The sequence below is a fragment of the Podarcis gaigeae genome, assembly GCF_964106915.1.
Source record: "Podarcis gaigeae genome assembly, chromosome: Z".
Lineage (NCBI taxonomy): Eukaryota > Metazoa > Chordata > Lepidosauria > Squamata > Lacertidae > Podarcis > Podarcis gaigeae.
The window spans coordinates 29,038,330-29,065,247 of record NC_139691.1 but is presented as its reverse complement, the minus strand read 5'-3'; the positions used below and the strand labels follow the sequence as shown (position 1 = coordinate 29,065,247).

At 44.7% G+C, this 26,918-nt stretch overlaps 1 protein-coding gene across 2 annotated transcripts; it reads left to right on the top strand.

Moving 5' to 3' along the window:
- The first annotated feature begins 197 nt into the window (after positions 1-197).
- LOC310836736 (syntaxin-3-like) lies at positions 198-26,918 on the top strand. Of its 2 annotated transcripts, XR_014560188.1 has the most exons (3): positions 5,548-7,332; positions 21,882-24,280; positions 24,790-26,918. XR_014560188.1 is itself a non-coding variant. In XM_083722507.1 (2 exons), exon 2 carries the CDS (start codon positions 5,739-5,741, stop codon positions 6,636-6,638), a length of 900 nt encoding a protein of 299 aa, XP_083578633.1. In that variant the 5' UTR covers positions 198-399; positions 5,626-5,738; the 3' UTR covers positions 6,639-9,527. The 2 variants fall into 2 exon arrangements, 1 of the variants encoding a protein (XP_083578633.1); XM_083722507.1 differs by lacking the exons at positions 21,882-24,280; positions 24,790-26,918 and adding an exon at positions 198-399 and having other exon boundaries at positions 5,626-9,527.

The following is a 26,918-nucleotide window of genomic DNA, read 5'->3' as shown; positions in this document are numbered from 1 at the left end:
TTTTAACATGTTCCAGAAGAGGTGGGAATGATTCCTTCAGTTCCGGATCAATGGGCTCCCCAGTGATGTCAATGCGTGGCTGGCAAAGCCGCTCTGTGGTACCTGTCAATGATTTACCTGTACCTCCCTGGGCACAGGTGACTCAATTCCATTTTAATTGCTTTCAGATCTTACAGGGCACAAATGAGGATCAAGAGAAAAGTCCAATGAAAGGTTGCAGTGAAAGCTAGTGAGAAGGAAATGGCCATAGAAAAACCAAAGTATAAACTATCCCTCAGAAGAGTGAGCTCAGCTGTCCTGGCTCTCACTCCAGATGTAGAACTTGAACTGCCAGCTTTGTTTTCTCCCAAATGCTTGAATGCATGAATCAGAGGCAAGGCGCAAAAAGATAAAACTAAGGTAAGCTAAGTTAGGATTGCTGCCTTCTTTGGTGAATGGAGGGTTCATTTGCCTTTAACAGTTATGTAGTGGACAGAAATTGCAGCTGGCCCTAACATTAGGCAGAGTGAGGCAGCTGCATCAGGTGGGAGGTGCTGGGTGGTGGCAGTGAGGTGTTGGAGGACAGAGCCATGTATCCTACTTTGCAGATGACGGACCTCTATTTGAAAGTATCCTGGCTCCCACTCAAAACACTCACAGAAGCTCTTACATTTGAGTAACAAAGAAATCTTTATCAAGGGAAGTGTACATTCCCATATGCCAAATACGTATTTTAAATGAGATTGATGCTAATAAGTCACAGAAAGGGCAGTTTTGTCCCCAGATCTTTGAGTAGTAGTTGGTGGATGTACCAACATGCAGCCTTGCAATATACAGTAAGGCTCTTGGCTATTGTAAGGGCTTGTAGAATTCACATTTGTTGTCTGATTCTGCACTTGCAGAGTAGGATGTAGGAAGGTGATTTATGCCAAGTCAGCCTACTGGACCATCTAGGTCACTATTGTCTTCAGTGATGGGCAGTGGCTGTCCATGATTTTGGGCAAAGGTCTTTCCCAGCTCTACCTTGACATGGAGTTTAGGACCTTCTGCCACTGACCTGCAGCCTTTCTGTACAAAGGCTATGTGGAATTTACATAGCACCCTATATGTATTGCTAATATACCCAGTTTAGAGTAGAAGGGGTGGGGGTGTGGAGTGTCTACGTGCATTCTCACCTGGAAGATCAGTTTGACTCTGCCCGAAATTGCCAACTCTCATCTCACCATCCATTTGCTCTCTTCATCTTTTCCATAGTTTTAAGCAGTGCCTTTTTTCTGGGGGAACGCAGGGGTATGCATACCCCTAAACATTTTGTGAATCTAAGTTTGGCCTCATTGAGGGGCAGTATTTCAATATGAGTAGAAAAATGAGAGTACCCCAAAAAATTTTTTTTAGAAAAAAGCGCTGGTTTTAAGCAAACAATTCTGCCCACACCTGATCCCCCCCCCCCAAAATGACATAGTAATTTCATCCCCTGTCACTCCTGAGTGATCACCTGGTTATTGGGAGCTGTTTTTCCAAGATGCATTAGCAGCTCTGAGAAGAGTATTTCAATGGAGGAGGTAGCATTATAAAAGGATCTTGGCTGTACTCATTACAGTTTCATCTGAAGCACTCAGACTCTTCCTTTGTATAAATTCATCATCTTTCACTGTTAAAAAAAAACTTCCAGCTATCATTAGAACCATTTAAATAATCATATCAATAATTTAGCATCAATAGGTTTTTATTTCAAATTACAGTTTTGTTACCGCTGCTAAAATCCGATTACAAAAGTAGCGGGAGTTCTGCTGCTTCCTACCCAGAATTTTAAAAACAATTTACCCCCCCCCACCTCATAACACTTGGTTTTATCCAACTAAGTCCTACGACGCATTGACCCACTGAAATCAATGGCTGCAACTAATTTGCCCATTGATTTCAATGGGTCTACTCTGCACAGCTCTCAGTTGAATGCAACTGTATGTTTCAGCAGATTATCTGCTGAAGTGAGGTAAATCTGGAATACAATGCAACTGAGTTCAATTTTGACCTCCATAGTGCTTTGTGATGACCCCAGCATGCTTTCCTCAAAACAACAACCTGTAGAGGAAAATGACATCTTGCGCTGTGATAATTGAGCATCAACAATGCTTAAGAAAATAAACTGTAGACCACAGAAAATGCAGTTCCTTGGTTAAAGTAAGCACCAGGAAATCCGCCAACGTTCTGTTCTGGGGCTTTTGTGTGTACTCTGGAAATGCATGAGTGTTGATTGTTACTTGGGAGGGACCATTGTGTACTTTTAGATAGGTAAATGCAAAATATTCAAAAGAATAACTTAACTCCCGCCACATGGAATTATTTCAGATGGCTTTCTGACTGGACTCAGGGCTTTATGTGCTTTAATGTATCTTCTTGCACATGGCTGATGAATTTTTGTGAGGGCTGTTTTTATTTTATTTATTCACGACCTTCTGCATTCAAAGCACTGCTCTACCACTGACCTACAGCCCTCCCCATGGAGGAGCTATAAAGAACTTCTTGTGTGGGCTGGGATTTGGAGCAACAATAGCTGGCTCAAGTGTTTGGGGGAATTTCTTAGTTCTTACTCCCTGGTACATCTCTGAAAGTAGCCTTGGCATCAAGCTACAGTAGGAAACTCAGAAACAGGAAGCTGCTTTAAACTGAGTCAGACCATTGGCCTGTCTAACCTGGCATTGCCTACAAGCAGGGATGGCAACCTGTGGCCTTTCAGATGAATGTTGGACCACAATTCCCATCAGCCTCTCTTAGCATGGCCAGTGATAAGGGATGATGCGAGTTGTAGTCCAACAACACATGGGGTGCCACATGTTCCCCATCCCTCATCTACACTGAATAGCAGTGGCTCTCCAAGCTTTCAGACCAAGTCTTTCAAGACCAGGTATTAAATCTGGAACCTTTTGCATGCAAAGCAGGTGCTTAACTACTGAACTCCAGCTGTTCCCTAAGCTGACTTGCCCAACACCACCAAGCAGAGGTGGCACTTGAGTGCATGTCTGTCAGGATCAGATCCACCACATGAAGCTCATTTTATAATGAGGAATCAAATCTTATGAAAATCTCAATTCCAAGCTTTTCTTTAACAGGTCTTTTAAAATTTCTGTCTCGCTGCTTGAACTCAACAAGAAGCAAATAATTTTTGATCCAGTTCTACTAAGAATGGAAACAATTATTGGATATCATGTGCATCATCACACACATTTTTATGTGTATGATTACACACATTATTACCAGAGGCTGCTCTTTTTTACCTGCCGTCCATTCATTGAGTATTCCTGAGATCTTGAAAGATCAGTTGCAAAGCTTGGAGAACAGAAATGGTTTATGTATTTGGGTTGTGCACTGGATTCAAATGAGGTCCAAATCCTGGACCATACTGGGTTCATTTGGAGGAATATGGGTTGCAGTTGAGTGGGGCTGGGGTAGCTCAGAATGATCTGGGGATAGTCAGGAGGTGTGGTGTCAAGCATGAGGAAGGAGAAACCAGAAACGGAGGGATCTACCTGGTGGCCACATACGATACGATAATCTTTATTGCCATTGTCCCATACAGAACAACGAAATTGAAAAAATCTACACCAGACATTCAAAAGCCAACAAGCCTGCTATCCCTGCTATCCCAGCCTGGTTAGCCCCCAAAAACTCTGATTCTCTATAATTAAATACAATATACACCCATAGAGAAGAAGATAGATGTAGGTATAAGGTGGATACCTTCACCTTCCAAACTCTCCTTTTTCCTCCCCGGCCTCCCCATCCCTGAAGCAGCACTGTGCAGGATCAGAGCCTCCCACTTACCAGTTGGGAATCTCTGATCCTGCATGTTTCCAGTTGCTGGTTGCTGCTCATTTCATGTGTACTCTTTTTGGGAGGGGAGGAAAAGGAGGTGCAGCATCTCCTCCTTCCCCTCCTAATTGTGTGTTAAAAGAGGGTATTTTGTTGGACACAATCCTACTGTCATTGGAAGGGCATCTGAGGGGCAATAGGATAGACTGGACCTTCCTCTGAATGCAGAGAGCAGAGCTGACTGATGCCCACTGGAACTGGTAGGGTGGAAGGCGGGCAGGTCAAGAGTAGATTGAGCCAGAGACGGTGACAGGTGGAGTCAACTCATTCTATCTTTCCCGCTCATTCTCCTCCCTGCTGAGTTCTACAAGCTCTACACAGAGGAGGTTGACAGGCAGTTCCAGGCTGGTGAGAGCCGGCTGAGGGCAGACGGGGGTTGGTGGGGCAGTATCCTGTTCCCCTAGTTGACCTACACCCTGTGAGTGCAAAAATCTGGACTGCACTTGCCATTTCCCTGTGCAGTGATCTGATGGTGCCAACAGCAAAAAGGGATGTTATGAAGGGAAGGGGGGCATAGACTGTGAGAGGTTTTAGGTCATAAAATGGTAGAGTTGGGACCCTGAGTATCATGTAGCCCAACCCCCTTCCAAGCTCCAAAGCCTTCCCATTCCCCCAGCATGTCCCCCAAAATTGGGGGAGAAAGTACAGGAAGTGACTGTTTTAGGTGTGTGTACAACTGCACCCAAAAACATCACAAAAAGGGACGGGAACAGAATGAGGTGTTTGCAGGCTTTTTCAATGGTATTTCAAATATACACAATTTCATGTAAATACACGGTGCCTTGGAATGCAAACCCCACATAAACAGGGAGATGCCTGTACACTAGATGGGGGGGGGGGGATTGGAAGGGGAAAAGTAGGAATAGAAGTGTGTGTGAAGGGTCCTATAAAAGCACCTTCAGGCTTAGGATTTGTCAGCCCCATCACAGATTCTCCCACCCTCAACCCCGTAAGATTATTTTTTGTCTATTGTTAAATTTTTGTTACTGCTCAAATTATGCTGTTATTATGCAAGACAAAAAAATCCTTCAAAATTATTTAAGAACAGAAAGTTGTAAATAACATATGAGCTTGCTGGCTTGGGCCAGTAGCCCACCTTGTCCACCATCCTGTTCTCACAGTGGCCAACCAGATGCCTCTGGGACGCCCACAAGCAATGACCTGAGCACAACAGCACTCTCCCCTTCTGGGGTTTCCAGGAACTGGTATTCAGAGGCATACTGCCCCTGACAGTGGAGGCAGAACATAGCCAGTAGGATTAGTAGCCAGAAGGAGAAACAGGGAAGAGAGGAAGGAAGGAAGGAAGGAAGGAAGGAAGGAAGGAAGGAAGGAAGGGAGGGAGGGAGGGAGGGAGGGAGGATTCTGTGACTGCAGAATGCAGAACCATGGAATGCATGCACAACCTCCATTCTTTAATGGCACTCATTTGAATTCTGGTCCACTTTGCATCTGGGTTTGACTCAGTAGTTTGAAAGCTGTTGCAGGGTCACCTTCAAAGTCAGCTGAGTCTGGCTTGAAACATTCCCCCTGCCTGCCTGCACCCTTTCACATTTCCCCATGACTGCACTCAGCAATGTTCATTTCTACAGCTGACGCTGTATCATTGGGCTATGTGCCACCCACCCCTGGCATGGAATCTAGTCTAGCCGGTTTGCATTAGCCATGTGATGTAGAGTAAACTCTGGTTTAGAAGCTTATTGCCTCAGTCAATATTTGCAATTGCTTTAGGGAGGGAAGTTTTCTTTTACTCTCTCTATCTCTCTCTCTTTAAAACAGCTTTGACTGACGCAAAAGTCCCCAAGCCCCCTCAAAATCTCCGTAAATGCTGATGGGTGTGCCTCACTCACCTCCTCTTCCACAGATGTTTCCGGCTTCGAGAAGAGCTGAAAATGAAGGACAGGTTAGAGGAGCTCAGGAACAGAGTGAACGAAGACGGGGACTCTCTGGATCTAGATGACACTCTCTCCTTCGACAACCCTATTTTCCAAGAGGAAGAGGGCAATCCCATGAGCAAGGTTTTCCAGGAGATAACCAGTCTCTCCTTGGCGCTGAATAAGCTGGAAGAGTTATCTGAGAACATCGACAAGAAGCAGCAGCAGGTGCTTTGCTGCACTACCGAGGAAAGCATTTGCAGGGAGAAAAAAGAGCTGAGTGCAATCAAAGACTCTTTCACCCAGGAGGCCAAAACCCTGCAGCCAAGGCTCAACAGCATCCAAGAGGCTCTCACCAGGGACAGCAAGCAGTGGCTGGCCATTAGCCGCATACGCCACATCCAGCTCTCGGCACTTGTTGGCCGCTACCGTGACATCATTGCCCACCACTACGCCAAGGAGACACAATATGTGGAGAAGCTGAAGGAGCAGATCAGGAGGCAAACGGAACTGGCTGGCTTGGATCTCCAGGAAGAGGACATCAAGCGGATGGTGGAGAGTCCTGTGGTGCCACGCATCGTTGGCCAAGACTTGGAAGTGCTCAGAGCCAAGCAGCATCTGGCCTTGGCGCAGGTGCGCCACCAGCAGCTGCTGGACTTGGAAGCGCAGATTGGCGAGCTGCACGCTCTCTTCCTGCACCTGGAGATCCTGGTTGCAGAGCAGCAGGAGACCATCAACAGCATCGAGTACAATGTCCTGCATACCCTTGATTACATCTCTCAGTCGAATGAGGAGGTCAAGAAAGCCCTCAAATATGAGCGGCAGTCACGGTTATCTGCTGCGTTGTCTGCAGTGCTGGGCCTCTGCGCTTGCTGCACATGCCTTTCGTGTATGGCGACTCCGAGTGTGATGAGCTGAATAAAGAAGTGTGGGCACATAGACATTTTTTCCTAGACTTAAAGGCTACTACTGGTGACTAATGATAGCACTCTGGAACATTGGATTTGCATGTCATTGCAGGTCAGTCCTGGATAGTTGCTTGGGGTGGATGGAAGCATTTGCAAGGCAACTAAATGCATCTTCACCCCCCTTTGCTTATGGATTTCGCAAAGTTTTTTTGTTCTGTTCTTAAGAGCATGAAAAGAGGCCTGCTGTGGATGCTTTTTCTGGCCAGCATCCTGTCTCCAGCCCCACACAGCTGAATGCTTCAGGGAAGCAGACAGGCATGATGTGAAGCTGATGCAACAACAATGAAAAGGCGTTCATTTCTTCAACTATGTCTGTAGGAACATAGAAACCTGTCTTCTACTGAGTTTGACCATGGGTCCATCTAGCTTCACAATGTCTATGTTGACTGGCAGGGGCTCTCCAGGATTTCAGGCAGGGTTCTCTCCCAGTCCTATCTGGAGATGCTGAGGACTGAAGATGGGACCTTCTGCATGCAAAGCAGGTGCTCTACTACTAAGCTGCAGTCCTTTCCCAAACAGCTCTACTGTCTCCCAGTTAAGAGGAGTTAAAACCCAGAAAGGCAGTAGAGGTCAAACCAGCCCAGAGGCCAAATCTTCTGATGAACAACACTTGAATCATAATCCCAAATGCATCTGAAAGGAAGGTACTTCTGCATATCCTCATAACACCCTCTTCTTTTCCATGTTTTCTGTGTTCCAAATGGAGACTTTGGAAATGTAGGGCTGGCCCAGTAATGCAGCAGGAGGCTTAAGTGACCTGCCAGGAAGGGGGATTAGAGGAAGGCAGGAATCAGTGCATCAAGAGTATTAGCCCTATCTTGGGGTGGGGGTTGGTGGAGGTTGCACATTTGCAGTTTGCTCCTCTTTTCTTGGGCTGGCACTGTGAAAACAGGTTCTGTGGCATCTCTCAACTCTGCTGAAGTCTAGCTTCAGTGAAAATGGAGATTACTGAAATATGTATAGCTCAAAAGAAAGTTGTAGAATGCCATAATTCACCCCCCCCACAACATCTTCCTTCCTCATTTTTTGCATAACAGAGTTGCCACAACTTCTCCTGATGTGTCTATGGTTAGAATGCATTACCATCAGTGGATGCCCCTTGGACAAGTGACTCCCCCCTCACCAGGAGGGTCTTCTCAGTGGGCCCTGCTGCTAGGGTGTGTGGCCCATGGTACTGGCCCTGATCCACATAAAAAGAAAGTGAGGGACCCCCCCCCCCGCCCCACCTGTAAGACGAGGTCTTTGCACCATTTGGAACAAAGAAGAAAACCAAAAACATTGTTTGGTTTACTGACTTTATTACCTAGATGCTTAAATTGATCATGTGTTTTACATCCTGGCTCCATTCAGTTATGATTTCAAATGGCTTCTGGTTGGTGTAATTTGGAATAACCTACAGTATGAATTAAGGGTGTTAATGTTTACATAAGAAGGCAACGTGTGCATGCATGTAATATATCTATGTATATCTATGTACTTGTATACATGCACATTACATATGTATTAATATGCATGTGTATATAAATTTGTATAAAATCATCTTACACAGTTACGCAGGTCTTCATACTTTCATAGGGTGTGGGGGGGAGGGTGGGGCTTAGAGGAAAAGCCATAGGTCAGTGGCAGGGCACAAGCCTTGCTTGCAGAAGGTCCTTGGTTCACTCCATGCCATCTCCAATTAAAAAATGAGCAAGCAGTGTGCGATGGAAAAAGACCTTTCTCTCTGCCTGAGATGCTGAAGAGCTGCTGTGAGCCAGTGTAAACAATACCAGACAAATGGTCTGTCTTAAGGCAGCTTCCTATGTGCTTGCCAGGAGTCTAAAATAGGTTTCTCCACCTGCAGTCCGAAGCAGCAAATTTATTATTCTCCTTATTAACCAGTTTTATGCACCACCCTTCACTATGTCAGCAATCCTAGGGCTTTCCCCAAAATATAATTCAACTCAATTGTCTACAAATGTGTTGCTTTAAAAGGGGGTGGGGAGGAAAGGTGAAGTTAGAGTCCTTTCTTGTATTTCTGCACAATAGTGAATAGGTGAGATATGAAGTTTTGTTTTTCTGAACTAGGATTCAGATTCAGACCCAGTCTTGATGGTCAGCTTCCAATGAACTCCAGGATGAAAAAGAGCCACCCCCCCAAGGGGCCATATTGGGGTCTAAACAGAATTTTGCGGTTGGTGCACATTCATATATTTTAATGAATTTATTATTGCACTTAATATCCAGCTTCTCGTCCAAGGAGCTCAAGGTGGCATACATAGTGCTCCTCCTCTCCATTTTATCCTCTTAACAACCCTGTGAGGTAGGTTAGGCCAAGAAAAGGTGACTAGCCCAAAGTCACCCAGTGAGCTTCACGGCAAGGTCACTTTAACCATTACACACCATTGCCCCTCTCTATAAACAGGAGGGTTGGGGAGGGGAGGCTTACTAAGAGGAGAGCGTGTTCTGCAGCCTGGGCCAACCAGAGACATTTTGCTGTCTGAGATGACATCATCATTAGCATGTAGAAGCTGACCATACTGTTTTACAAAACAGCATCCCATAATGTTTGGGAATTTTTAGTTTACAGAAAAGGTGTTTGAGAGGCGACATGATAGAAGTTTATAAAATTATGCATGGCCTTGAGAAAGTGGAAAAGTTTTTCTCTCACTCTCTTAACACTAGAACTCAAGGACATGCAGTGAAGCGGAATGTAGGAATGTAGGAAGACAGACAGATATCAACAATTTCACTTTTATTTTGCCCGTTTGTTTTTTTTAAACGAACAAAATTGTTTTAGGTTAGGAAAGAAGATGATTGTTTTCCTCAGATGCAAGCACTTAATGCTAACTCTCTGAAATCAAATGGAAATATGAAAAAGGTGACTGAGTGGAAATTGAGGTTTGGACAAGTGCATGCCAGTATTTCTTTTTAAAAACACGTTTGGTACAAAGCACAGGGTTCAAACAGCACTGCTATCTTGAAAACACAGAAGTACAGCTGCAAATAGTCAGAGGCAATTTTTCTGTGTTTCACTGTCCACTATGTTAATATGACACTCAAGGCTAAACTCCCAGCATTAATAATAATACTAATACAGATGGTAGGTGGGTTCGTGTGCCTGATAAATATAAACAGATTCTGCTTTGGATGCAGAGATGTTTTAATTAGTATGTATGTGTAAGCCGCTGCAAACTCAGATCTGCAAGAACAGAACATAAGAACTGGATATGCAATCAGCAAGCTGGGGAGAATATCAGCTTTCATTTACTCCCTGGCCCGGCCCCAAATTCTAGTCCTCATGTCTGCAATGGGAAGCCTAGTAAAATCTCAGAAGCAATGATTGCGGGGGGAGGGGGGTAGAGTTGTTGGAGTGCAGCTGTTATGCAAGGCAGCCTGTGATTGGCACCTCAGACTCTTCCACAGCACCATGTCCAAGCAGAGTTAGAGATGAAATAGTCAAATATACCTTTTTTGCAAAATATATCCAGCATGTAGTATTCTCTTACCTTTGATGCAGAATTTGAGGCTGCCTCGCTGTAGGATTCAGACTTGCAGCACAATTCCTTTCATACCCTCCAACATTTCACAAGTGAAAATAATGAAAATCTTGCAATACTGCTATTCTTAAACTGAGAATTGCTGCCTGAATCCAACCCGATCTGCATGACCTGATGCCTGCACAGACCTGACCATCTCTTCAACACATTGGTGTATGTCAGGGGTAGACAACCTTGTTCGCTCCAAGGGCCAGATCCTTACCTGGATCAGCCTCAAGGACCAAACCTAATGTCCCAATGGCATCGGGTGATTTGCTGCTTTGAAGTCCTCAAAACACCTCACAGGCAGCAAGGAGCTGCTATAGCAAAGGGGATATGCATTTTAGCAGCAGTTTCAATGCAAACCCTTTCCCGATTCATTTAATCCTGCTGAACTGAATCAGAGTATGCATGTCAAATCCTACTGCATGCAGGGAACCTGCTCATGCAGCCAAACCGAGCAGGATTTAGCCTCTCACCAGCTGACAAGTGTGTGTATCTGTTAAAGCCTGCTACTGTATTGTTTTCTCGTGACAGTCCATGTGGCCTGCACAGCCAATGCGGAATTGATTCCCACCCCCTACCCATCAGTTAGCAGGGGCAGACCTTGGTAATATGGCATCCTGTGTGAAGCCAAAATTTGACACCCAGCCCTCACACCACCTTCCCAAAGGCGGATCCCAAAGGCAGGGTCCTAAGAGTCTTCCTTCCTCCTTCCCAAAGCTGGGAAAATGCTACTAGGGTTTGGGAAGGAGGAATGAGGACTCTAGGACCTTGTTAGAGCCCTCACATCTCCTTTCTGAAGCTTACTAGGCTTTGGGAAGGAGACTTGGCCCTTGCGCCCTGTGTGGGGAAACCAGTTGCACTGTCCTAAATCTGCCTCTGCAGACGGCATTATTGAGTGGTGTTTGCTGATGGACAGGTGGATGCGGTTGGTGGAAAATGGACTTGTGGGCCAAAGTGGGCTCCCTGGCAGGCAAAGATGGGGCCATGCATTGGAGGTATCGAGTGCATGTCCATCATGCTCCCATATCCATGCTTACAGCCTTTCCCTCCATAGCAGGCTATTTGCCCTGTATGGGGAAAACCCACATAACTGTACCAGAGTGAAATGTACTTCTCCTGATCATGTTACTTTTCCTTTTTTTCCCTCCCCGCTAGGCACTATTCATTGTAATAAAAAGTAGCCCACAAGGCTTTGGAATGGCTCATTATCAGAAGGAGAGTAGCGGCCACAGAGCTGTGAATACTCCATACTTTGTAAAGGCAGCTTCATGCTGTGGAAATGCTTTTCTATATAAATTAACTTGTTTACAAATTGGACACACACAATTCGGCACACTGGAGGAAGCCATATTAAAAAGGATTAAGCTCAACAGTCCAGGGAATTTATAACCGGCTTGGCAGCCCTGAGTATATTTCATTGAGACAGCCTTCTCAGTTGAATAAATACTATAAGAAAGGTGGTGTTTTTGTTTTTTTACAGGAGACTCTCAAATCCTTTCTTGACATTTAGAACAGCATATCATGATTTGGTAACGTAATCTTCCAACAGAGACACCTCCAAGGGAAATAAATTTGCCTAACTCACTTAACAAATGTGGAATGGGGAGTTCTGCTTGACAGTTCTTGCTGCAGTTCAAGGATGGGATCTGATTTGTAAAATGAGAGGCACCACGGTTTCTCTCTCCCTATAATACTGTTGTGAGGTGGCTTTTTTGGGTGGGTGGGGGGTAGCGTGTGTGCCTGAGCCCCCTTCTAATTCCTGGATCAAGCATGAATTTAATTCCTGGAATAGCTCGCTTCCTAGTGAGGTAATAGCCCACGTATGGGTCATTTAGGTAACAAATGAAGTGCCTCACATGGGTGGCCCTCAACTCCCTCAGCTTGCTGGTAATTAGAAAGGCAAAGCCCAGAGTTGAGTTGGTGCGTGTGTAGTAGAAGCAAGAATCAGGCTGGGCAGCTGAGAGACAGAGCCATGCTGGATCTCTGCCAGAATCCAAGGTTGTGGCAATAGGAGAAACAAGACACTCTTAGGATGTTAATGCTGTGAGCCCGTCCGTCGAAGGTTCAGCTTGTATATATGTGTAAATAAACCACATATCTGAAAGACGCTGCGGTCTCTGCTGTCCCTCATTCTGAGGAAACTGAACCCTGAGTAAGCGCTTGGAACCCTTGGAATCTCACACTGCTCAGAGACTGGGATGGTTTGCAACAATACCAATATCTTCAGTGATCTATCTATGCTTTTTGTACTGTACAGCATCTGTACAGTTTTGCTTTGATTTTATCTGTGCTTTTTTGTATTATTATGCTGTGCATCATCTACACTGACTGGTGGTGGCTGTCCAGGCTTTCAGGAAAAGTTATCTCCCCGCCCTACCTGGAGATGCCAGAGACTTAACCTGGGACCTTCTGCATGCAATGCTCTGCCACTGAGCTACAGTCCTTCACTAAATTATCTGGGAAGCTCAGGTCCAGTCACCTGATCTGAAACAGATCTAGGAATGAAGAACACCATCTTAAATGCTGCAGCTTGGTCTTTTGTTACAGTTGTGTGAAAGAGCTTGCCCACATCATTGTTTCTGGTGCCAGGATATAGTCTAAGGCTGAAGCTAAGCAGTACTGAATCTGGTCAGTGCCTGGATGGGTGACTGCCTGAGAACCACCTGCACATTGGCTTGGTTTCCACAATGAAAGAAAGGCAGGCTATAAAAGGCAGAAAATACATATGCATTACTGGGTCAAACTCCCTGGTGATCCCTGGAGAATCAAATGACAGTTCTTGCAGGGCTGTCTAGACCATTTTGCTGCTTGACGAAGAGGATAAGCCGGTCCCTGCTCCCCAAATTCCATGTATCATAGCCAACTTGACCCAAAGCAGTTGACTCTTTTTTCAGTGATGAATGCAGGGTAGGCCAGGTTGCATATATTGCCCCTGTCCTTTTGCCTCTCCTCAGAATGTGCTACCTCGGCCAGCCACACTGAACACTTCTGCATCAAACTGTAGCTGGAGGATCATAGTTTTGAGTGCTTCCATGTTAAAAACAAAGCAAAGCATATACAAATCAATCTGCTGGTAATACACTAGTTTTCTATGCATGTAAAGGAACATGGGAGTATACTCTGGACCAGGAATATACTGCTTGGCCATTCAGTGAAGTTTTGCCTACTCCAATGGGTAGCAGTTCGTCCCCAGAGTCTCAGGCAGAGTTCTCTCACATTAACTGCTATGTTTTTGCAGAATGAGCCAAGTTTTGTGAATTCATTGCTCCACCCACTTTTGCCTGTGGCCCTGCCCACCACTGGCATGTGGCCCCTGGAAGGTTGCCCAGAAGGGAATGTGGCCCCTGGACAATATTCCTCACTCTTGAAGTTATAAAACAATGCCAGAAAGCACACAAGAAATAATGCCAGAAAGTACCCAATCAAATCTAGAAAAATATCAACTTAGTTTCAGAATGTCTGAAAAATTCTTTTGTTACTACTTTCCCTTGTGCTTTGCTTTGTCAACAGGCTTTTATGTGTATAATTTCTCACTCTAACCACAGACCTGGATATTTGTCCACTTAGCTCTTGGGGGAATCTTTTGTCCTTTTCCTACTTGACCTCTGAATAATTTAATTAATTCATCTGCTTTAATTTAATCAGCAAACCAATATTAATTAAAAGGGAGATGATTCATTGAGACATTCCTTTAATCAGTGTGTAGCCCTAAAAGAAAGAAGCAAACAAAAATTAAACAGCAGCAGTCATCCTGGTCCACCTTAGGGTTTTGGATATGACTCAGGGAGGAGGCAATGTCATTGTTGACCCTAGGGACATCTTTGTATCCTGGAGGAAGTGGTGGGGGAATTTAGCCATTGATAGCCTTATCCTCCACCAATTTGCCTAATTCTCCTTAAAACCATCCAGGTTGGTAGCCATCACTACTTCTTGGTGGAGCAAATTTAAGCACGCACAGTGTGAATAAGTGCTACCTGTTGTTTGTCCATAACTTCTCTCCATTCAACTTCATTAGATGATCCTGTTGCAGTCTAGTGTGATGAGAAAGGAGGGAAAAACCCACATTCTGCATACCATGCATAATTTTACACACCTGTGAATGCTGAAGACTGCTCCCTACAAGGCCCTTTCCACCTGGCCTAGGGGGTGGGGCCCAGACTCACCCTGCTCAACATAAGAGACTCCTGGGAGGGAGGGACATTGCCTGTTGCAAGTGCTGAAGAGCCCAGACTCACTGGAACAAACTCTGGAGTTGGGGCAACTGTTGAAAGTGTTTTTAAAAGTTTTATAATAGTTTTTAATGTGTTGCATTTTATTTTTTGTTTTTGTTTTTGGGGGATGGGGTAAACGTTTAGTTGGCGCTGGGGATTATTTTAATTTTAGTATAACCATAAATTGTGTGGGGGTTTTCATTAGTTTCTACTGTTTTATTGGTTTATTGTATAGTCTTTATAACATATTCTGTTCTGAAGGGGAGAGGGTCAGGGCTGCCTGGGAGTGGGCCTCAGCCAACAGAATGGCTGAGGCAGGTTCCACAGTTTGGGATGCACTGAGACACCCAATCGCAGTGATCATGGGTAGGAGGAGGAGTTACACTAAGACCAGACCATGTCATTACCGAGGAGGCAGATTTAGTCATTGCTTGAACACAATCCCTGCCTCCGGGTCTGGTCTTGACCAGAAGGATACTGGAATCAACAAGGGAGACCCACATGACTGTAAGGTGCTGCTTGCAATGCCAGGTCAATGATCCACAAGACCACTGTCATCCACGATTTGATCGCGGGTTGAAGAATTGATCTGGCATGTGTGACAGAAACTTAGTTGGATGAAGCAGATGGGCCTGTCCTTGCTGCTGCTTGTTCACCAGGTTTCTCTTACGCACAGCAAACTAGGTCATATTGGGGGGGGGGGGGAAGGGTTGCAGTGAACTTTAGGAAATCATTAACTTACACTGGGCATCCTATTGGGAAGACCCAGTTTTCTGAGTGCATGTTCTGGAAGTTGGGCAATAGGGGAAGTACAGGATTCCTTTTGGTGTACCGACCTCCCCGCTGCACCAAGGATTCCCTGCCCGAGCTGCTTCAGGCCGTGGCGGATGTTCTGCTGGAGACACCTAGTTTAGTTATCCTAGGGGACTTTAACATCCATGCCAGTGTGACCTTACAAGGGGCTGCTCAGGACTTCGTGGAAAGCCTCCATGGGGCTGTCCCTGAATAAGTTTGGCCCAACTCATAGTCACAGACATGCCTTAGACCTCTATGGACGTTGGTGATCTGACACTAAATAAAAGTGAAACAAAAGAAGTGCCATGGTTGGATTACTTCCTGGTACAACTGGACTTCTCCTTGACCCATCGAGCCTACCAAGTGGTGATAGTGACGGTGAAGGGGACTTTCTTCATCGCCTCTATTGCATCTGCAGAAAAAAGTAGCAGAGACTCTTTCAGGTGGTTCGCAATCTAATGGAATCACCTCCACCATCAGGCCCCAAGTTCTCCTGCAATGATTTTGCAAATATTTTTTGCAGATAAAGTTGCTCAGATTTGGAATGAGGTAGACTGCACCATGGGAGCAGGGGTGGGATGGGTGGGACAAGTCCTGTCTAGTCAAGTTGCATGGGATCATTTCTAATCTCCTATCTCCAAGGATGTAGACAGGCTGCTTGGATGAGTGAAACAAGCACATGTCTCCTTGATCTTGCCCATCCTGGCTAATAAAAGCAAGCCGGGAAGGGCTGGGTGATGGGCTCTGCAGGGTGGTGAATGCTTCCCTCTGTGAGGAAGCCTTCCCAGATCTGCTGAAAGAGGTGGTTATTAAACCACTTCTTAAAAAACCATCTTTGGACCTGGCCAATATGGCCAACTATCGCCCAGTCTCAAATCTTCCATTCTTGGGTGATTGAGTAGGGGGTAGCTGAACAACTCCAAACAAACCTGAATGTGGATTATATCCAGCTCTACCTCTCTTTTAAATCAGAACTGGTGAAGGTCCTGTGTGGGTGCCTGGAGGCAGTTGGAGGATGGATGGTGGCTAACAGATTGAGGTAGAATCCTGACAAGACAGAAGTATTGTTTTGGGGGGACTGGGGGTGGGTGGGGGTGAGGGACTCCCTGGTCCTGAATGGGGTAACTGTGCCCCTGAAGGAGCATATGTGCAGCCTGGGAGTCATTTTGGATTCACAGCTGTCCATGGAGGCGCAGGTCAATTCTGTGTCCAGGACAGCTGTCTACCGTCTCCACCTGCCCGCAGACTGTCTCACCAGAGTGGTATATGCTCAAGTTATCTCCCACTTGGACTACTGCAATGCACTCTATGTGGGGCTACCTTTGAAGGTGACTCGGAAACTACAATTAATCCAGAATGCGACAGCTAGACTGGTGACTGGGAGTGGCTGCCAAGACCACATAACACTGGTCCTGAAAGACCTACCTTGGCTCCTGGTATGTTTCCGAGCACAGTTCAAAGTGTTGATGCTGACCTATAAAACCCTAAATGGCCTTAGCCCAGTCTACCTGAAGAAGCGTCTCCACCCCCATCATTCAGCCTGGACACTAAGGTCCAGCTCTGAGGGCCTTCTGGCAGTTCCCTCACTGTGAGAAGTGAAGTTACAGGGAACCAGGCAGAGGGCCTTCTTATTAGTGGCGCCCGCCCTGTGGAATGCCCTCCCTTCAGATGTGAAGGAAATAAGCAACTATCTGACTTTTAGAAGACACCTGAAGGCAGCTCTGTATAGGGAAGTTTTTAATGTTTGATATTTTAACATGTTTTTGATATTCTGTTAGGAGCTGCCCAGAGTGGCTGGGGAAACCCAGCCAGATGGGCGGGGTATAAAATCATCATCATCATCATCATCATCATCATCCTCAACTCCCCCCCCCCAATCAAAAATAAGTCCCATAAGTTGTAAACTTTCCTGATGGGGTAAGAAAGCTTCCACTGTCAGAGGCAGTAATGCTTCTGTATACCAGATGCTAGAAACTGCAGGAGGGAAGAGCACTGACACTGTGTATTTGGGTTTCCCAGAGGTATCTGGTTGGCCATTATGAGAACAGGATGTTGAGCTAGAAAGGCCACTGGAACTTGCTGGAACTCAGTTCCGGTACCTCTCAGGTGGATGCCATTGCCATTCAAAGAGAACAAGGGAGTCCCACACCTCTTTTTCTAGCTAAATAGCAGTGGCCACAGGGATAGTCTTATGCAGGAAAGTCTTATGTTCTTATGCTCTAGCCTCTTGATCATTTTGATTGCTCAATTGCTTCATGATATAAAAGAAAAGATATAAAGGAAAACTGTTCAAAGGCATATTATGGCAATTCTGCACTAGATGAACCTTTTTTAAGGGCAGCCTTCTGTGGAGCGCATGGTGGCAGTCCAATTTGGTGTATGTCCACCAGTTATGGAACTCTGTTAGCCTCCTTGCCCAAGATGCCTGCCTTCTCTTTCAGCCATGGGTCTCACACTACAACATCTGATGTGTTCAAAGAGCCAAGAACTTTCATTCTGACTGTACTGGAGGACTCGTTTTAATAACTCCATGCTGAAGTCTGTGAGAGCTGCAATATTTTTGGTATGATTCTTTCACTTTCATTCAAAGCCCTGCTTGGATGTCATTAGCCTTTGTTACATTATCTCCTCTGTCCAGCCTGTCTTGGTGAGTCATTCCACATAGACTAGCAGATCCTTTAATAATTCAGCTCGTTAGGAGATGATATCCAACTGTCCTTTGGAATTGCCTTGAAGACTAAAGAAGAAGAAGAAGAAAGGAAATCTAAGAAACCAAGTTATCCCAGGAGAAGCTATTATCTCCACTGCCCATAAGGTGATGCTAACAGGAAAGGCTGCAAAGTGGGGGACAATGACTTCCATTCAGGATTTCTAAAATGTTGAAAAACTTGCTCATGAGGCAGATGGGCAACAGCTGCAAATATTAACAAAGCATGGATGGGATTAATTCCTTTCTTCCACATCAACACACCCTGGAAGAGTTTCATTTGTGGACATGTCTTGTCCAGACAGGCAGTGAGGGAGGCCTAAGGATGGAATAAGGCATTATTTCCCATTCAGCTCTCTCTATTAATTGCATGCAGCACTGTTTCTGTCCCGCTGCATTTCTCCATCTGCCAAAAACTGTTATTCTTCTCACTGTCCACTGTGGCAATATTACAGAACCTCTTATCATTGGCCATGCTGCCTGAGGCTGATGGGAGTTGAAGCCCAACCTTTGGCGGGCCACATTTCCCCATTCCTGCTATAAAAAGGTTACAAAGGAGAAATATAGAAGGACAAGAGCCACAGACAAGTGGCTAGCAGGACTTCACAGCAGAACAGGGCTTTGTTTCATTCAACCACTTAATCCCAAATTAAATTTCATAAAAAGCCTGTGGTTGTACTACAGAATAATAATAATAAATAAATAAATGCTGATGGTATTCTGGGCACTGCCTGCTTTTAGGGCAATGAAAGGAAAAACACAATTTAATCTGTTTAACAGACTGTGTTATTGGATTGGGACTTCTTTGGCACTTTGGGGAGAAGTCCTTTTGCTGTTATTCAGATTCAGAGTGCAACTGGGTGCCAAGAACTACAAACAACACACACACACACACAGGCGCCATTGTGGCATGGGAGGACTCAAAAGCTTGACCTCCCCCAGGATTCTCCAAGCTCCTTCCCTGAATTTTCAGTTTTTATTACGAAAGAAGAAGTAGAATCCACTTTTACGTCAAGAGAAATAAGGAAGCAAGATTCAGGCCATAGCTCAGTGGTAGACCAGCTACTTCTTATGTGGAAGGCCATAGGTTCAACCTGCAGGTAAGCCTGGAAGAGACTAGGGCTCAGCACAACCCTCCTCAATCCACGCCATGGCTCCAACCCAGCGACCCCCAGTCAGGCCAACCTGCCTTTATCCAATCTGGGGACCACTTAACCTGCCTCAAATCCAGTCCCAAATTAATTTGGAGTGTGTGGCTTATGTTTAATTAGGGTTAAAAACATACGGCTGGGGCGAGACATTACATATCCTTCCCCCATTTCTTACCAAGCATGGGGTGGTGGTGTTTTCATTTTGTTGGATGCTCCTGTGGAAAAGCTGCTTATGAACGAGCATCTTGTACCCCACAAGATTTCTGCACTGATATTAGGTTGAGGCAACAGGCAGGAAGGAGAGGCAGGTGTTATTGGGGGGAAGTAGGCCCAGATTGGGAAGCAGACCAGAATTGGAGGTGGGGGAAAGGGGCATGTGTTGTAAAAGGCTGCAGTCTGGTGCCAGGCATTATCTGAGCAAGTTGGTCACTCAGAGCTCTTCCTGCCTTGTGTGTGCCTCTTCAGTACTGGAACAGGACATACAGGCACAGATGCTTGTTGGAGGAGAAGCCCCAGTTCTTCATTGAGGTTTTGTGGGTTGGGAATCACAGGGGTCACAGAGGCTGATGCTTTATCTATCTGGGGCTTGCTTTGAAAGTCAGATCAACACATGGTCTCAAGAAACAAAGGAAACACATGCTGGAGGGTGCATGATATGGCTAATTGGACCTTTGTCATTAGCATTACAGACTGTGCTGGAGAGGGAGAGCAGATTGCATTTAGCTCTATGTTTATTTGACTGGTGCCCCTCCCCCACTCCATTGGTGGGATATGTTGGTTTTCTGTAATTTTCCTATGCAAAAATAATTTCCCTAAGAACTATTTTCTTTTCCTTTAGAAAGTTACAGGAGCAACAAGTTCATTGCTCAGTTGAGATCTGAATGTGGGTTCTAATTATCCCAACTACACTTTTCATTTTCAAATAAATATATTTGCTGAAACTGCGTGTGTGTGTGTGTGTGTGCATGCGTGCATGTATAGAGGACTGGAAACAATTAATTAGAAATTTTCATTAAGTATAATGACACTCTCCAAGAACGCTTTCCAGGCCTTTCCAATCAAGCACAGCCTTGACAAAGCTGTTTTTAACCTTGACACTGGAACACAACTGGAGAAATGACTGAATATATTCCTCCGAAATGTATTGTTCAATAAGCACAGGATCAAGTGGCCTCTGATTAAATCCAAATAATATGACATTTTGGAGTGGAAAATGTCACTTGATGAAATAGATTATGATCTCACCCTTTGCATTAAGCCGAAACATCCTTGATATTTAGAAACAAGGCTACAACCTACTTGTGAGGGATACCTCCTGTTTTCTGTCATATGATGCATCATATTCCAATTTTCTCCCTGTTTGGAGACATGCCTCCTTAAATTTTGTTAGATACAACTCAGTGGAGTTGTCATTCTTCAATGTTCGACTCTGGGTCGGCTCTACCATTAGACAGAGTGTGGCATCTGCCCCAGGCAGCAGATGCTTTGTGGCTATAGTGGCAGCCTTCCAACCATTCCTCCTAAGCTTCCTATTAATTCTCCTCTTCAGATCAGAGCTGTGTGTTGGCACATGGCCCGTTGTGTACACTATCCTAGTGCAATGGAGGACTTGCCCCATTGCCAGTCTTATATCAAGATTTCTGTGCCAATCCAATCAACATCTTGCCCTCTGCTTCAGGGAGGAGAATATCCTGGGCCAGCCCTGGTTCAACTCCCTCCCCAGAATCTACAGAAGAGCCTTTCTTCTATCAACCTAATGTCCTCAACATGATGCCAAATTGCATCAGCTGCAGCCAGGGTGAATAATGATCAGGAATTATGGGAGCTGTAGTCCAACAACTTCTGCAAGGCAACAGGGTATTTATTTATAGCATTTTATGCTCATCCTTTGTCAAATGATCTGAGGGTGAGCTGCGGAAAGCTGCACTAAAAGTTAAATATCTAAAAAGTAAATTTCTAAAAAGTAAATAGCAGGTGCAAGCAGCCTGATCCAGATAGTGACCCTAACTAGGAGTATGAGGATTTAACTCAGGGAAAGGAAACCTGATGCACACTAGAAGTTGTTGGATTCCTTCTCATCATTACTGATCCTTAGTCATATTGTCTGGAGCAGATGGGAGCCTTGGTAGCAAACTTTCCCCAAGAGCTGGGACGAGGAGAAGCAGGTGGAAAAACCCGTCTTTGCTGCAAGAGGTGCCTCTGAAGATTGCTTTTTCAAACTCCCGATAAAGTCAAATGTCAAGGAAGCAAAAGGGGAGCTATTTCAGTATTAGCAATTCCGTATGCAGCTGTTGATGATGAATATGATGTGTGCAATTAGAACAGCACACACTATTTAGTGCTCCGCGTTTTGCAAAATGGCTTTCTGTTCGAGTAGGTCCTTTCCCATTTATAATCAGCGACAGCTACCATTCACTGCCAGGAAAGCCTGATTCATTCTGACTCACTGCTGAAGTCCCTGCGCTGCCGTGTGTGTGTGTGTGTGTCCACGTGTGAAGAATAATACAATATTCATGCTCTTTGATGGAGCCAGCGTGTATGTTCCTCATGGAGGTACAGGCCCTGCCTTTTGAATTACCTGAATAATGGGCTGTGCCTCAAATGTAACTTCAGTGAAACTATTTGGAAGTCACAGTTTGGATAAATCTGGGCCATGCTGTAGTGTTCCCCCAAAAGCCTACTCAAAGTGAATTCTGAAGACTGCATGTTCTTTTTATACAGCTATGCTTGAAATTCTGCTAAGAGTTTTGCACGTACAGGAAAAATACATGCAGGCTACCTCAATATTTTTTCCCTTTCTTTCAGAGAAGAATACAGCTGAGCTGCTTTGAATTAAAAGACAACAACAGCATTCAGCAGGTGGCCCTAGCCTTTCCACAAACCATTAAAGACTAGAGATAAGGAAGAAATTTGGTTCAGATTACACTTAAATATGAGCCCACCTAATCTGCACTTCTGAAAACAATATGTGAGCAAAGTCGTCCTTATGAAATTCGCACTTCTCTGATTTTTTCCAATGCAGTTTGCTAGGGTAAAGTGTAAGTGCATACATTGATGAAAATAAAATGTATCATATTAAGGGAAACTCCTTGCAATAATGGGTATATTAGGGGAAAAAATGCATTATAAATGTGTATATTAGGAGAAATTCATACTAAACTGCAGATGAATTTTCTTGAGGACTTAAAAAAATATCACAAAATGAAAACTGAATACTTACCTGGCATGGGAGACACCTTTATCATGAAGGAGGTTTTCCCAGGTTGAGGCTCATCCATTGCACTGCAGGTGTGCTGACCCCTGTGATTTCCACAAATGCAGGAAACTCAATGGGATAATTTCTGCTAGTGGGGGACTGTGCTCACGTTTTCCCCTGGGGGAAAAAAGAAAGACTGGAAAAATGAGAACTGGAAATAATTTGAAATGGACAGGTTTGCCTGTACCTACAAAGAGAGCACAATTAAGGCAGGTCTCTAGCATAGTTATCCCTACCACACAGGAAAAGTAGGAAATGGATTTCATAAAGTGATATTTTAGTAAACACTGGGGAAGTAGAATATACAATTGCCACAATTCATGTTGAGATATAACTGCATAAGGCAAGAATACTTCCTAGGCCTCTGACATGGCCCTAATCATCATCATCATCATCATCATCATCATCATCATCTGCCAGCTGATGTCATAGCCTGAAAGTGGTCAGCTAACCTTGGAGTCCAGTAGAGACACACTAGGTGCTATAAAATTGAATATAGGTAGAGTTATTGAAAAAAGGTAAATGAGTAAAACTGTTCATGTGACAACAGTATACATTTAGCAAAAAGAGGTGTGGCCGCACAGAACAAAATACCTTGACTGTCAAAGGCCAATAAAAAGAGTTGTATCTTCAGCAGATGGTGAGAGTTGAACAATGAAGATGCCAGGCACAAGGAAAACACAGGAAAGAGCAAAATATACAGAGAGTGGAAAAATAAGTAACAGCAGGTGCACAGAATGTAAATAGTTTTTTTTAAAAATATCCCAGGTAATGAGCTTTGTATTCTGTCCAAGAATCTGGAGGTATTTTCTTTAACATTTCGAAGGATTGCATAACTCAGTTTTGGGAATAAATATTTACAGTGGTACCTCGGGTTATATACGCTTCAGGTTACAGACTCCACTAAACCAAAAATAGTACCTTGGGTTAAGAACTTTGTTTCAGGATGAGAACAGAAATTGTGCTCCAGCGGCGCAGCCGCAGCGGGAGGCCCCATTAGCTAAAGTGGTGCTTCAGGTTAAGAACAGTTTCAGGTTAAGACGGACCTCCAGAATGAATTAAGTTCTTAACCTGAAGTACCACTGTATATCCAATTTAGTTGAAATTGCAATGGGCCAGTTCTTGCACTACAAAGTGTTTCTCTTAAACCTGTGACTTCTTAAGTTTAGGTTTTGAAGTGTGTAACTTAGGAAAAGGCCAGAAATAGATCTCTCCCTCCATCTGCCTGAGAAACTTTCCCAATGTTCAGAATGAATTCATCGTGACTCCCACACAGAGCACCAAAGGATCAGGAAAAGCTACTGGAATACGTCAGAAGGAGCTATTGAGAGCTACTGCACTCCAGATCTATTGTAGTTTATAGCAATGTTTGCCATCTGCCTGGCTGGTTCCTGTGTCTCCTGGAAAAGACAATCATGCTAGCACAGTGTCACAATTGCTAGCATTTTAAAGATCTAAATCTGAATGCAGAAAGTTCTGAAGCAAATCAAACAGCTGAGCACCCCTATTGTTACCTGATTCTGCAGAAGTCAAAATCTAGAAAACAACTCACTGTGTAGATAGTGTCATACATTTAAGCCACTAGATGACTCTGGGCTTAGCTACATCTGAATGGAATCAGACATTTTTGTTACCAAGACATTTTGACACCTGAGGCGAACTACAAAATGGTGCCACCTCCGCACCAGGGAAGAAGGGGAAAGTGAAGATTTCTAACAGGAACAAGGGTTGAATAAAGATCTGCACTGGGAATGAGTGTAGCTGGAGACCAGTAGAGTCTCCTATTCAACAAGAGGCCACTGTAGAAGTGGTATGGGCAGGGGGGCTGCCAAATAGCTGGCAGATCCAGCCTTCAAGGAGAGTGCTACAGCTGTCGCCACACTCTTACTGATCTGTGCTGTGGCTACACCCTCAACCACTGCACATGGCAGAAATTCCTTCACACCCAGTAACAACAACAACAACAACAATAACAATAATAATTTATTATTTATACCCTGCCCATCTGGCTGGGTCTCCCCAACCACTCTGGGCAACTTCCAACTGAATATTAAAAACAGTACAGCATCAGACATTAAAAACTTCCCTAAAGAGGGCTGCCTTCAGTTGTCTTTTAAAAGTAAAATAGTTGTTTATTGCCTTGACATCTGCTGGGAGGGCATTCCACAGCGCAGGCGCCACTACCGAGAAGGCCCTCTGTCTGGTTCCCTGTAACCTTACTTCTTGCAATGAGGGAACCGCCAGAGGGCCCTCGGCGCTGGATCTCAGTGTCCGGGCTGAACGATGGGGGTGGAGACGCTCCTTCAGGTATACAGGACCGAGGCCGTTTAGGGCTTTAAAGGTCAGCACCAACACTTTGAACTGTGCTCGGAAACGTACTGGGAGCCAATGCAGATCTCTCAGAACCGGTGTTATGTGGTCCCGGCGGCCACTCCCAGTCACCAGTCTAGCTGCCAGTAAAGCAACACATACTACTTTGTCACATGCTTTACTACCCCTGTTTCTGAGTGACTGGAAAATGGATGGGTTGGGTGTGTGGCTGGAAAACAGGGGGAAATGTGTGCATTTGTGCATGCTCTGTGTATGTGTGTATGGGATGTGTGCATATGGCGAGTCTATGTGCTATGTGTGTTTCTGTCTGTGTGGAGGGAGAAAGCCAAACTCCCTCTAAGCATATCCACAATAACTAGTGAGTTGGTCCACTGTCAATGTGACTCCCAATTCCAAAATGTTTAGTCACCTTGCTGTACACAGACTGGCTAGCAACCTTCCAGAGTTTCAGATAGGGGTCTTTCCTAATCCCGATCTTATGTGGATATATGACTTGTTGTAACTAAGTACTGGTACCTTACAACAGGTGCCTGACTTTTCTTATTTCCTCCTCCATCCCAATTCATTTTTATTTTGTGCTGTGCTATTTTAAATTGCATTCTCATGGCAGGGACTATAAACTGCTCTGGAAAATTGTTTTGCCTGAAGCGCAGCAAAACATTTTAAACAACAACAACAACTAAATAAGTAAACACTAATGAATTCTAGCCTCATGAGAGAGTCTGGGGAGAGAGAAATACTTGTTTCTCTCTGCTGCCTCCACACTTTGCAAAACCTTATCAACTATCACAATGAGCTGATTTACTGAAACAACGTCTTCTTTGAGGTGAGATTTGTGTTCACGATAATCTGGGGGGACAAAACAGGGGCAAAAAACATAATGAGAATTCCCCTTGCTACGGACAGCCATTGTAGTAGTTTCTCTTGAAATGTGCGACAATTGATGCTGAGATGTGGGCTCGTTTCAGGCAGGAGATGACAAATAATTTGGCACCAACCAAACTGTTGCTGTTTTAGACTTCTCCGGGCCATCTGCCATAGGGAAAACAAGAGGATATGTTTCCTGACTCAGAGGGACGCAAGCAGAGAAGTATTATCTGCATATGGATTTGTACAAGGTCCATCTGATACAGACACAGAGGCATTCAAGGTTAGCATTAAATCTTCATATCAGTTTTTCCACTCCATATGGTTATTGGAAGTTCATCAGCAAAGGTCCTTCTGTGGGTGACTTAAAGGTTAATCCTGTTGTTAGTAAATCACCTAAAAAAGGGGGTGATGGTGGAGATATAGCTTAGCAACCAGGCAAGGGTGTTAAGATCTTCACTGAGGTAACACATGCTCTGGTTGGTGCTGTTGTTCTGAGGGAGTGCTCTTCTGTACTTTTTAGTTGCCTTTCTTCCTGCTCTGTAGAAAAATATCTGTTCCTTTCTCCTCACTTATACACTGCTTTTGTTTGCTTTCCTCAGTAAGGGGTTATCAGGATTTTTTTACTCTCTGGTGTCCATCTGCACTTTTAAAAATGACTTTTCTAAGAGTGATGAAGACAGCAATGGCTGGCATTGTTAACTAACTGGGAGGTCCACATTCTAAGCGGAGGGTGCATTGCCAACCTTCAGAACTGCCTGACTTTGCTATGTCTTTCTTCTTGCTACTGCTGCCTGCTCACCTTTCCTTTCTCAGTAGAGCAAGCAGTGACTGGAGCAGCTCCAACCTGTCTTGCCCCATTCCTCTGGGCCAGGACATCTTCTGGAGCCCACCAAGCCTCTGAACTCTTCCCTGCAGGGGGAGGGTGGTAAAGGCTAGTTTATCATTCTGCATCTGTTGTAATGTGACCACCCCTCCCTGGGTTGGGGTTGAGTTTTGAACCTCTTGTTCTGTGATTATTTTTAGGAATATTTGGACTTCTGTTTACTTAAGGCTGTGGGATGTTTTTCAGCCTAAGAACCACATTCCCTTCAGGACAAACAACATGCCAGAAGCAAAATGTGGGCAGATCAAGGAATGTGAGTTTTAGCTTTGTGCAGTAGGCTGATTTACACACCCTCCCACTCACCCACCCACATGCTCTATCCTCCATCCAGGCAAGCCAGAAGCATTCTGCTTTACACTGTTCTGATACAGGGTGAATAAAATATGGAGGGGGAAGGTAAGCCCCACCCCGCATAATTGATCATATGATGCAGCACATACATACACACAATTTGAAAGGCAATGTCCATTAACATGGGGAGCTGGGCCCCTTAAATATTTTC

Coding starts and splice junctions, on each gene's coding strand:
- LOC310836736 (XM_083722507.1), top strand. CDS start 5,739: ATGAAGGACAGGTTAGAGGAGCTCAGGAACAGAGTGAACGAAGACGGG.